At 45.3% G+C, this 12782-nt stretch overlaps 1 protein-coding gene across 1 annotated transcript in view; it reads left to right on the top strand.

Moving 5' to 3' along the window:
- Positions 1-12782, top strand: part of ncf4 (neutrophil cytosolic factor 4) — a 54878-nt gene that overhangs the window by 20077 nt on the left and 22019 nt on the right. The window contains exons 5-6 of the mRNA XM_052043112.1: positions 6007-6134; positions 8029-8086. Of these exons, the coding sequence (XP_051899072.1) occupies positions 6007-6134; positions 8029-8086 (186 nt within the window). The remainder of the gene's footprint in view (positions 1-6006; positions 6135-8028; positions 8087-12782) is intronic.

Genomic DNA, 12782 nt, shown 5'->3' with positions numbered 1-12782 from the left:
CTTAATCATTTCCAACTCCACCTCTTTGGTAAATTGGTAAACTGGTTTCTTATTGTCACATGTACCGAGGTACAGTGAAAAACTTTGTTTTGCATGCCATCCATACAGATCATTTCATTACAACAGCGCATTGAGGTAGTACAAGGGAACTGCAGAATAAAGTGTTACAGTTACAGAGAAAGTGTAGTGCAGGCCAACAATAAGGTGCAAGGCCATGATGGGGTAGATTGTGAGGTCAAGAGCCCATTCTATCGTACTAAGGGACCATTTAATAGTCTTATAACAGCGGCATAGAAGCTGTCCTTGAGCCTGGTGGTGCGTGCTTTCAGGCTTTTGTATCTTCTGCCCGATGGGAGAGGGGAGAAGAGAACATTTCCAGGGTGGGAGGGGTCTTTGATGATGTTGGCTGCTTTACTGAGGCAGCGAGAAGTGTCCATGGAGGGGAGGCTGGTTTGTAGATGCCAATTCTTCTGTATCCTGGGGGCAGCCATTAACTTCTTCAAATCTTTCAAAGACCCTTTGTCATCTAATGATGCTGGTCTGGCTGGGGTTCCGCTGAAAGCCAGGAGGTTTTGTGCGTTGTCAATTACTGTTGTCTCTCTGCTGTCTAGAGTATGAACATCAAAGGAACATTAATGAGAGCCATTAATATTTGCAATTCTAACCCTAGTCTTTATCATTCCAAAATGTAAGAGCTATAAAAAAATCTTGAAAGGGCTTGCTTTTTGCAACCTCACAATGTCCCAGTGAACTTCACAACAACTGAAGTACCCTTTGAAGAGTAATGCTGTTGTAATGTAAAAATTCCGGAGTCGGAGTCGACTTGCATACACAAAGTTCCCACTAACATGGTGTTTGGAAATGTTGATTGAGGAACTAAAAATTGCCCAGGACTCAATGGACTGAACTGGGCAGTGTTATTCTCTGACTCTTAATGGATATCAGACAAACTGGTTTCAGAACAATAGTACAGTCATGAGAAACTGGAAAGATTAACAGAGTTTCCATTACCATGGTAAAACAGATGATCTCACCTTAATCAAACGGGTACAAAGTGACTTCAGGGAAACACTGAGGCAGCAATTGGCCAACAGTATGTTCAGGAAAAGTAGGGAAGTAAAAGCAGAAAATGCTGGAAACACTCAGCAGGTCAGGCAGCGTCCGTGGAGAGAGAAATAGAGTTAATGTTTTAGGTCCGAGACCCTTCGTCAGAACTGGGGGAGGAAGAAAACAAGTTAGTTTTCAGAGAAGGAGACACAAGAGACGGCAGATGCTGGAATTTGGAGCAACACACAAGATGCTGGAGGCACTCAATGGGTCAGGCAGCGTCTGTGGAGGGAAATGGACAGTCAATGATTCAGGTCGAGACCTGGAGAGAACAAAGGGAATATCTGTGATGGGTTAAGACCATAATACATGGGTTAGTGGAGCAGTTAGATGGTAATTGTGCTTCCTCCTCTATGTTGTGTTGCTAATAGCAGTGCAGTGGGACATGCCCAGCAGGTTAGGCTGCACTAATGGAGAAAGAAAATCTGACCCCAAAGCTATAGATGAATGACTGGTAGAAATGGCTGGTTCTGATACAGACAGAAAGAAGGAGCAAGTTGCCTGAATTTAGAGAATTCAATACTGAGACAGAAAGTCTGCAACATAGCAAGACAGAAGATGAGGTACTGTTCCTCAAGCATGTGTTGGGCCTCATTGTAACAGTCTAGAAGGCCACAGACAGAGAGGTCAGTGTGGGAATGGGATGGGGAATTAATGTGGCTGGCAACTGGGAGCTCAGAATGTCCCCTGTGGCCTGGCTTTTGAGTGAGATGGATTGCTCAGCTGAAAATCTGCTTATGACACCCCTGCTCTTGAGAGAGTTCTAGTTTTAGAGTTTCGCTGTCAGCAACATTTCCCTTCATATCCATGTAAATAACAAATAAAAAACAAGTGGAAATAGTCAAGGCTGCTGAATCAGTGGGTCTTCATCCATGATCCAGATCCACTTCCCAGTAAGCTGCTGGGACCTGAATGACCTGAAATTTGAATGGCAGATACTTTCGATTTCTGTACATCGAGCCGAGATCGTCTCATCCCTTCTCTGTGACTGGTGCTTGAGGAATCCTATAAAATGGCACGAAAACACCGAATTGTTACAAATTTACAAGGACATTAAATTCCCCCCATGTCTGACATGTTAGAGTTCATTTTCTCTGGCAACAAGTGCTGACCAGTGACCGGCAGTAGAAGTAATGGGTCAACCTGGATCTTCCTTCCCAGCCTTTCTTCCTGTTTGATCCTTATGGTCAGGTTGGGAAAGTTTACAATGCTAAACGTTATTAAATTCAACATCAGGAAGGAACCTCAGAACAAATAGATGTACTGGAGTGAGCAAGCACAGAAGGATGTTAGTTAATGTAGGATCAGTGTACTTGGGAGGTTGACAGCGGGCATGGAAATGACATTAGCTATAAAGATATTTATTTATTAGTCACACGTACATCGAAACACACAGCAAAATACGACTTTTTGCGTTACTGAGAACGTGCTGAGGGGCAGCCTGCAAGTGTTGCCACTCTTCTGGTATCAACATAGCATGCCCACAGCTCCTAACCTGTACGTCTTTGGAATGTGGGAGGAAACCGGAGCACCCGGAAGAAACCCACGCAGTCACAGGGAGAACGTACAAACTCCTCACACAAATGGCCTGTTTCCATGCTCTGACTATGACTCTGTGACATAACACAGAGCCAATTTTAACGTCAGTTCAGACAAGGTTTTCTAGGCTAGGAGAATGCCAGGAGAATTCCAAGTACAAACTGCAGGAGGAACAGCACCTCATTTTCCATCTTGGAACCTTTCAGCCTAATGACATGAATATTGAATTCTCCCACATTAGGTAATCCCACAACCGCTCCCCACCCACCACCACCATGTTTCTTCTCTTCTTCCCTTTCCTAGCCATTTTTTCCCCATCTTTCTCCTTACCTTTGACCCACCCCCCGGTGGATCTGCTCTCCCCTCCTCCCCCGCATCTGCCTGTCACTATATCTACATCTACCTAGCACCTCCCTGTGCCCACCCCGCCTCCCCTCCTTTGTCCACCTATCACTGCTCTGCTTTTCCCTCCTATATATTGGGCTTCCCCTTTTCCTATCTTCAGTCCTGAAGAAGGGTCCTGACCCGAAACGTTGACCGCCTGCTTTTCTCCACGGATGCTGCCCGGCCTGCTGAGATCCACCAGCAGCATTGTGTTTTCCAACTAGATTCCAGCATCTGCAGTCCTTTGTTTCTCCTTTTCTAGACTAATTCTTGGAATGGGGGTGGGGTAATCTTATCTCACTGGTGGAGAATCCCCTCGGTGTAGCGGTTATCATAACGCTATTACAGTGCCAGTGACCCAGGTTCAATTCCAGCCACTGTCTGTAAGGAGATTGTACGTTCTCCCGTGTCTGCGTGGGTTTCCTCCAGGTGCTCCGGTTTCCTCCTACATTCCAAAGACGTAGGGGTTAGGAAGTTGTGGGCGTGCTATGTTGGCGCCGGAAGCGTGGCGACACTTGTAGGCTGCCCCCAGAACACTTTATGTAAAAGATGCATTTCACTGTGTGTTTCGATGTACATGTGACTAATAAAGATATCTTATCTAGCGGAATGGCAGTGTTACACCCCACCTATTCTCACTTCCTGATTTAACTCCTGTTAGTTTGACAGTGAGATAGAAGGAGGAGAGTTAGGTTAAAGCCAACCATCAAGACTCCAGCAGTGGTTACATCCAGCAGATCAGAGGATTAGGTATAAAGATAAAGAAAGATTTCCATTTCAGGAAGCACAAAGGGTTGATTGCTCAGTCTTGGCTTATGTTTACATCCAAAAGTCATAGTGTTATCGATAATACTCGAGTCAGACAATACAGAAACGACTGCCATCCCAAGCCAACCATCACACCCATCCATTCAAAAGACGTGAGAAGGTGGCACCTCCGACAGGGTGGCAGTCCTTCAGTATTACAGTGGAATATCAGCCTCGGTTCTTGTGCTCAAGTCTCTGGCATGGGATTTGAACCAACAACCTTTAGGTTCAGAAGAAGGACAGCACAGTGGTGCAGCTAGTAGAGCCACAGTCTTACAGTGCCAGAGCCCTGGGTTCAATCTTGACCTTGGGTGTTGTCTCTCTGGAGCTTGCATGTTCTCCCTATGACCGCCAGGATTTCCCCCGGGTGCTCTGGCTTCCTCCCACATCCCAAAGACAGGAGGCTGATTAGCTGCTGTAAGTTGCCCCTAGTGTGTAGGTGAGTGGGGGAATCTGGGGAGAGTTGAAGAGGATCTGGGGAGAATTAAAAAAAAAGGAATTGATGTAGGATTATTGTAAACTGTGTGGTTGATTGTCAGTGCGGACTCGATGGGCTGAAGGGCCTGTTTCCTTGCTGTATCACTCTCTGACTGACTGAAATACAAAAACCTACCAGGCAGGAGAGTTCTATATTTAATACTGACAACCATAAAATGGTGCACAGAAGAAGGGCAACGTGCACTGCTCTAGGAGCGGTTTGAAAGAATTAAAGATCTTACTCATTTCACTGTTCAATATCATTTCACTAAAAATTACTGGGAGTTGGTTCTGTATTGTAAATTAGTGGCATTTAGAAAAATTTAAGATAATCAGGTTTATGAAAACGAAATTATGTTTAACAAATTTATTGAAGTTCTTCAAAGAAGTAACACGTGCTGGAGGTAAACGGGAGCTGGTGAATGTTCTGTCATTAGATTTACGCAAAGTGTTTGATATAGTGTTGCGACAAAGGTTATTTCTGAAAATAAAAGGTCCTGGTGCGGTGGGTGGAGAGAAGGTTGTCTGCCTGACAGAGAATAGCCATAAGTGGGCTTTCTGTGGTTAGGAAGGTGGAACGAGAGGTGTGACACACGCACCCTCAAATTTTCACCATTTATTGAAATGGCTTGAAGGTAGGAATCAAAGGTCTGGGTGCTAAATTTGCAGATGACACGAACGTGTGTAGGAAAGTAAGTTGTGAAGAGGACATCTATAGAACATAGAATGGGACAGCGCAGGAACAGGCCCTTCGGTGCACAATTCCTGTGACAAAAACAATGCCAAATTAAACTAATCCCATCTGCCTGCACGTGATCCATATCCCTCCATTCCCTGAAGATTCATGTCCCTGTCTAACAGCCTCTTGACTGCCACAATCGTATCTGGCTCCACCACCACCCCTGGCAGCCAGTTTCAGGCACCAACCACTCTCTGTGGAAAAACTTGCCTCACACATCTCCTTTAAACTTTCCCCCGCTAACCTTAAAGCTATGCCCTTTAGTAATTGACATTTCTACCCTGGGAAAAAGATTCTGATTATCTGTCCCTCTTTATAAACCTCTATCAGGTCTCCCTTCAGCCTCTGACGCTCCAGAGAAAACAACCCAAGTTTGTCCAGCCTCTCCTTATAGCACATACCCTCTAATCCAGGCAGCATCCTGATAAACCTCTTCTGCACCGTCTCCAAAGCTTCCACATCCTTACTATAATGGATCTGCACTCAATACTCCAAGTGTGGCCCAACCAAAGTTTTATACAGCTGCGACATGACTTCTTGAACGTACAAACTGTCTGTAAGGAGTTTGTACGTTCTCCCCGTGTCTACGTGGGTTTCCTCCAGGTGCTCCGGTTTCCTCCCACATTCCAAAGACGTACGGGTTAGGAAGTTGTGGGCATGCTATGTTGGCGCCGGAAGCGTGGCGACACTTGCGGGCTGCCCCCAGAACACGCTACGCAAAAGATGCATTTCACTGTGCGTTTCGATGTACATGTGACTAATAAAAATACAGTATCTGTCTATCTATCTATTATACTCAATGCCCTGACTGATAAAGGCCATATGCCTTCTTTACCTCTCTGAATAGTCAACCCCTTATTTTGAGCCTTGGTTTAGCATTGATGCAGTAAAATAGAACAGGGTGATTTGTTTTTTTTTGACTGATCTTTTCCTAACTTTCACCAAAATCCCAGAAACTGCTTTCCCTTCCGGCCTGGATCCTCCTGGATGAAGATCTCCGGATTTTCTTCTATCAGACCCCAGAGGATAGTGTGCAGATACCAAAATCTCTCCGGAGACTGAGGCCACCCACTCGGAAAGTGTGAGTAGCTGTGGGATTCTAACAATACACACAGGCCCTGAATTTGCTCACTGCTTGTGATTACACTGCTACACGGCAAGTTCCCCCTGCTCTTAAGCTTCTTTACCACACTTCCAGAGGCACCTGGTGCAGGGTCTCGATGCAAAACATCGACCATCCCTTTGCCTCCACAGATACTACCTGACCCACTTGAGTTCCTCCAGCAGTTTGTCTCTTGCTCCAGATTCCAGCATCTGTAGTCTTCTGTGTCTTCATCCATTCAATCCGCTCCCTTTATCCATTCTGTTCCTACATGAGGCGCTGCCTCAAGAAGGAGGCATCTATCATCAAGAATCCCCACCATCCGGGTCAGGCCCTCTTCTCGCTGGTACCGTCAGGCAGGAGGTACAGAAGCCTGAAGTCCTGCACCACCAGGTTCAGGAGCTGCTACTTTCCTACAACCATCAGGTTCTTGAACCGACCTGCACAACCCGAACCCTACCTCAGCAGCGGAACACTACAGACCACCTCTTGCACTGCCTTGGACTTGTCTCTGATTGTGTCTTTTTTCTGCAGTAATGTCTTGTTTTGCACAGCTTTTTGTTTCTTCATTGTCTGGTATAATTTATGTAAAATTCATGGATAACTTATGTGTGTTGTTGTCTGAATCTACATGCCTGTAACGCTGCTGCCAGTTTTTCATTGTACCTGTACCTCACTGTACTTGTGCACATGACAATGTACTTGACTTGACTTAATTCCCAGATGTTTATGCCTCAGAGGGCAGGGGGTGCAGTCAGCTTACAGGAGGGTTACAGAGTTGGGGGGGGGTCCCGTGGAGCTTCAATAATATTGAAGCAATTTATAAAGTTCACAAAAAAAGTAAAAGTAAATAAAGAAATACTCCAAAACCTGGCTGTAGGTGAGGAACTACTGATCCATCCTGTGGTTCTTCTTTGAAGAAGAGTTTGGGAGTGGGTCCTCCACAGTGTCCTGATCAAGGTTCACCCTTCAGTCGATCATTATTGCCCTGCTGCTTGTGGGATCTTGCTGTGTACACATTAGCTATAAAGTGGAATGGGAATGCTGTTGTCCGGGGTGCTAGATTATCACAGTTCTATACTCCCACAGGCACTGGGCATGTGAGTCATTAGGAGAACTCACTGTATCTTTTTCAAATAATTCAACAGAAAGAAAGAGTATATCACGGCAGGAGACAATGAGGTGATCTCAAGTATAGGCAGTTTTGCAAGTCAAGTCAAGTGGAGTTTATTGTCATATGCACAAGTACAGAGAGGTACAGGTGCAATAGGTACAGACAACACACAGAACATAAATTATACATATATTATACAAGACAGTGAAGAAAAGTGTGCAAAAACAAGACCTGAGTGCAAAAGAAAGACACAATCAGGAAGAAGTCCATAGTAGTGTAAGAAAAGGCTTGGAAAGGGGGAAAATGCCCCTACTCCTTCCTCCAATGGTGGCTTTGGTTCTTTTACAACCAGGCAGATGAAGCCTTGTCTTACAACTCTTCCCAAAGACGACGCCTCCAACAGTGAAGAACTCCCTCAGCAATGTACTCAGGTGTCCAAGGAACCTTTTACATCCAGAAGAGGTTATTTTAATTCCAGATCAGGGTCAGATCCATCAGGAGACTTTCCGACTGAAGGGCAATCTGAGGTGAAAAAGGCAAGGCATTCTATACTGTCAAATTATCAGTTCGAGAGAGCAGAAATAGACAGTAAATGTGTTGTTTATTTAAATGTAGAATAATCAGGCCCACTCACATCAAACAAACACATAATTAACGTCTTTGTCAGTTGTTTCTTCATTGAAATTTTTTTAGTTTAATCTATTGCACTTAATTTAATTGTGTTACTACAACACTAAGTGTTCTTCATTTGTTTCTTAGCCAAACCAAGACAACAAAGGGAGTCACAAGCACAAAAGCAGAGGCTCCGCGGGCAGAGGTGAGTGCTGCTGAGGGGGCTGAATTTGTACCCAGTGGGAGCAGTTAGTCACCCCAGGTTCAGTGTCCCTCTGGCCATTCAGTTCCTCTTTCCTACTTTCCTTCTGGGGCTTTGCTCGAACTTTGTTTCACAGTTGTTGAAACCTCTGGTGCTGAGCAGCTCAGTAGCGCAGTGGGTAGAGACTCTGCCCCACAGCTGAAGTGGCCCAGCTTCGATCCTGACCTCCGCCCTTGTCTGTGTGTGGAGTTTTCACTTTCCCCTGGGTGCTCCAGTTTCCTCCCACATCCCAAAGATGTGCGAGTCAGTAGCTTAATCGGTCACTGTAAATTGCCCCTAGTGTGGAGGTGAGGGGTAGAATCTGGGAGAGTTCATAGGAGTGTGGGGAGAACGAAATAGGACTTGTGTAAATGGGTGCTTGATGGGCGGTGGTCTGAAGAACCTGCTTCCCTGCTGTCTGACTATATCTTGAGAGATAATCCTTCACATGGATGTCCTTGACCATGGGGTGCAGCACAACTAGTCCTCACCTTAACCCCTGCACGTCAGGATATATATGTACTGTATACATACACGACTGCAGGCTTTTCAAACTCAAGCATGTACACCCTAATATATAGGTACATGTATACTTACACACATACTGTACACCAGCAGACATACATACTGTGTATGCAGACATGGAGATTCAGCCAGATTTGCACACATATGTTCTTGAATATACATGCAGATGCCCATTATAAACTGCCCTCCATGGACTCCATGCAAGGTGATAGGGTGGTTAAGAAGGCATATGATGTGCTGGCCTTCATTAGTCAGGGGATTGAATTCAAGAGCCGCGAGGTAATGTTCCACTTCTATAAAACTCTGCTTAGATCACACGTGTTCAGTTCTGGTGGCCTCAGGTGTGGAAGCTTTAGAAAGGGTGCAGAGGAGATTTACCAGGATGCTGCCTGGATTAGAGAACATGTTTTATGAGGAAAGGTTGAGCGAGCTGGGGCTTTTCTCTTTGGAGCGATGGAGGATGAGAGATGTGTATACGATTATGAGAGGCATAGATAGAGTGGACAGAAAGCACCTTTTTCCCAGGGTGGCAATGGTCAATACCTGAGGACATCAGTTTAAGGTGAGTGGAGGAAAGTTTAGGGGAGACGTCAGAGGTAGGCTTTTAAACTGAGAGTGGTGGGTGCCTGGAACACACTGCTGGGGGTGGTGGTAGAGGCTGATACAATAGGTACATTTAAAAGACTCTTAAATAGGTACATGGATGTATGAAAAATGGAAGGTTATGGGCTGTGTAGGAGGGAAGGGTTAGATTGATCATGGAGTAGATTTATATAGGTCAACACAACATCGCGGCCAAGGGGCCTGTACTGTGCTGTACTGTTCTATGTTCTATGACTCTCGCTGCCTCAGCAAATCAGTCAGCATAATGAAAGACCCCACCCAGCCACCCCGCACATTCACTCTTCTCCCCCTCCCATCGGGCAGAATGTACAAAAGCCTGAAAGCACATACCACCGGGCTCAAGGAGAGCTTCTATTTCTCTGTTATAAGACCATTGAACAGACCACTTATACAATAAGGTGGATTCTTGATTCCTGCACTGTACTTTCTCTGTAACACAAGATTTGACATTCTGTTATTGCTTTTCCCTTGTACTACCTCAATGTACTGATGTGATGAAATGATCTGTATGGATGGCATGCAAAACAACGTTTTTCACTGTACCTCGGTACGTGTGACAATAATAAAACAATTTTCCAATTTATTTTCCAAATTTAGGTCCTCCGTCAGTTTGGGAATGACTTGCTTCTACTCTATTTCTCTGGTTCTGAGGTGGCCTTGGCATCCACAGAGTGGGGCAGGAGCTGCTCGACGAGGCAGGAGGGTGGGTAGGGATGCTCTGGCCTCCTTCCACTGTTTCTGCACACCCTCTTGTGTGCTCCCATCATGGAGACTCCAGATACTTCCTTGCTGCCCCTTCTCCATTGTGAACAGTCCTGAAGAAGACATTCCCAGGAGTGGAGTGATATGTCACACTTGAGAACACCCTTGATGTGTTTCCTTGATCCTCCTGGGAATCTCTCACTGTGATGGAGCTAAGAAAGGAATGCTTGTTCCAGGAGCCTAGTGTCGGACATGCTGACTGAGGGTAATCAGAACCTCCATGTTGACCAGGGAGACGTTTGTATAACTGTCCCACCAACGGAGTTGGAAGATTTTGCCAATGCAGTCATCATCCAGTCGTTTAGAGCAGAGAACACTACAGCACAGCACAGGCCCTTCGGCCCACAATGTTGTGCTGACATTTTATCCTGCTCTGAGATCTATCCCTCCCACATAGCCCCCCATTTCTCTATCATTCATGTGTCTATCTCAGAGTCTCTTAAATGTCCCTAATGTATCTGCCCCCACAACCTCTGCAGGCAGTGCGTTCCATGCACCCACCACTCTCTGTGTCAAAAAAATCCCCCTTATACCTTCCTCCAATCACCATAAAATTATGTCCCCTTGTGTTAGCCATTGTCGCCCTGGGAAAAAGTCTCTGACTGCCCACTCGTTCTCTGCCTCTTATCATCTTGTGCACCTCTATCAAGTCACTTCTCATCCTCCTTCTCTCCAAAGAGAAAAACCCTAGCTCACTTTTGAGGCATCCACTGCAAGTTGTACACACTTCCATATCACTGCTATCCAGTAAACCACTACGGCATATCTGAAACCCCCTGGATGCTCCCCTCCTCCTGGATGAGGGGCTGAGTTGATGAACTCCTGCCAGAAGCACATCCACTTTGTATTATGACTTCTGCAAGGATTTGATATGCTGTTTTTCAGCTGTCAGATGGCCATTTCAACAACTAGTTGGGCTAGTGCAGCACTTAGAATGGAGGAGATAGAACATCGAACAGTACATTACGGGAACAGGCCCTTCGGCCCACCATGTCTGTGCTGAGCACAATGCCATATTAAACTAATTCTTTCTGCCTGCAGAAAGTCCTTATTCCCCCATTCGTCACATATCCATGTCCCTGTCTGAAAGCCTGTTGAACACCACTATTGCATCTGCCTCCACCACCACCCCTGGCAGTCTGTTCCAGGCACCCACCACCCTCTGTGGAAAAAACTTGCCCTCCACACCTCCTTTGAACAATCCACCTCTCACATTGAAGCTCTACCCTCTAGTATTCCACACTTCTACCCTCAGAAAAAGATTCTGTCTACCTTATCTGTTCCTTCTCGTAATTTTATAAGGGACAGTAGTGCAGGGGGCAGGCTCTGTAGTGTAGTGGTTAGCGTAACGTTATTACAGCACCAGTGACCCGGCTTCAATTCCAGCCACTGTCTGTAAGGAGTTTGTACGTTCTCCCCGTGTGTCTGCATGGGTTTCCTCCGGGTGCTCCAGTTTCCTCCCACATTCCAAAGATGTACGGATTAGGAAGTTGAGGGCATGCTATGTTGGCGCCGGAAGCGTGGCGACACTTGCGGGCTGCCCCTAGAACACTCTACGCAAAAAGATGCATTTCACTGTGTGTTTTGATGTACATGTGACTAATAAAGGTATCTAATTTTATCTTATCCAAAGTTCTATCAGGTCTCCCCTCAGCATCCAACACTCCTGAGAAAATAACCCAAGTTTGTCCAAACTTTCCTTATAGCTCATACCCTCTAATCCAGGCAACATCCTGGTAAACCTCTACATCCCCTCCAAAGCCTCCACATCTGTGATAACATGCGTGGGTTGGAATCAAAGATGCTTAGGCATCAACAGACTCTTGGTAAAGGGATCTTTCCAGAGGGTGTTCACTGCTTCTCTGTCCTTGATCAGTTCTCTGTGCTTGAAACATATGTGACTTAGATTCCTTTATTTCAAAATATATTTTATTCATAAAAAAAATTCTAAATTATGTAATTACGGAAGGTTCAAGTTAATATTTTCATAACAAGTAGTTATTCCCATGACTTGACATTAGCGTATCATTTACCTACAAACATAAGTAAATAGTTTCTGGAGTTTGAACACAAATTCTAACCAATTTGTGTACAATTACCATGATTTTCCCAGTCCAAATACTAACCAGACCTGAATCTGCTTAGCTTTGAAGATCAGATAAGATCAGGCAGTTTCAGGCTGTGGAAGTGCTTCATGTTTTCATGGGTGCATACCTCTTTGTGAAATGCTGCTTATGTTACATTGTTAGTGTTGAATGAGCTGGAACCAATTTGCCTAACTGGATGGCGATACACAGAAAAGGAATGCTCTTTCACTTAAGGTCACTTTGTTTAATAAATCAGTTTATTAATATATGTTTTATCCTGCAATATCTTAAAGATTGATATTGATAGAGCTCTCAGCTGGGTGTTGGGCTAGTCTCTACTCAGATACTTGAATGTAAGTGCAGAGATGCAAATACATGCCTGCATAAACAGATACACTTGTGTGCATTTACAGATAAACCACTGCACAGTGGCACCACTTTTACCGCTACTATTTCTATTCACTTGGCTCACAGCCATGCCAGGATCGAACAACAATCTGCCAGGAAGCTCCTGTCAGCAGGGTTTGACCAGGGGCTACAATGTGACAGAGTCAGAGAGTCACGGAGACATACAACATGGAAGCAGGCCCTTCGGCCCAACTCACCCACACCGACTGTGTTGCCCAGCGAGCTAGTCCCATCTGCCCGCGTTTGGCCCATAG

Source organism: Pristis pectinata, chromosome 33 (assembly GCF_009764475.1).
Source record: "Pristis pectinata isolate sPriPec2 chromosome 33, sPriPec2.1.pri, whole genome shotgun sequence".
Classification (NCBI taxonomy): Eukaryota; Metazoa; Chordata; class Chondrichthyes; order Rhinopristiformes; family Pristidae; genus Pristis; species Pristis pectinata.
Note: the sequence above shows the minus strand (reverse complement) of the source record. Positions and strands in the feature narration are given on the sequence as shown.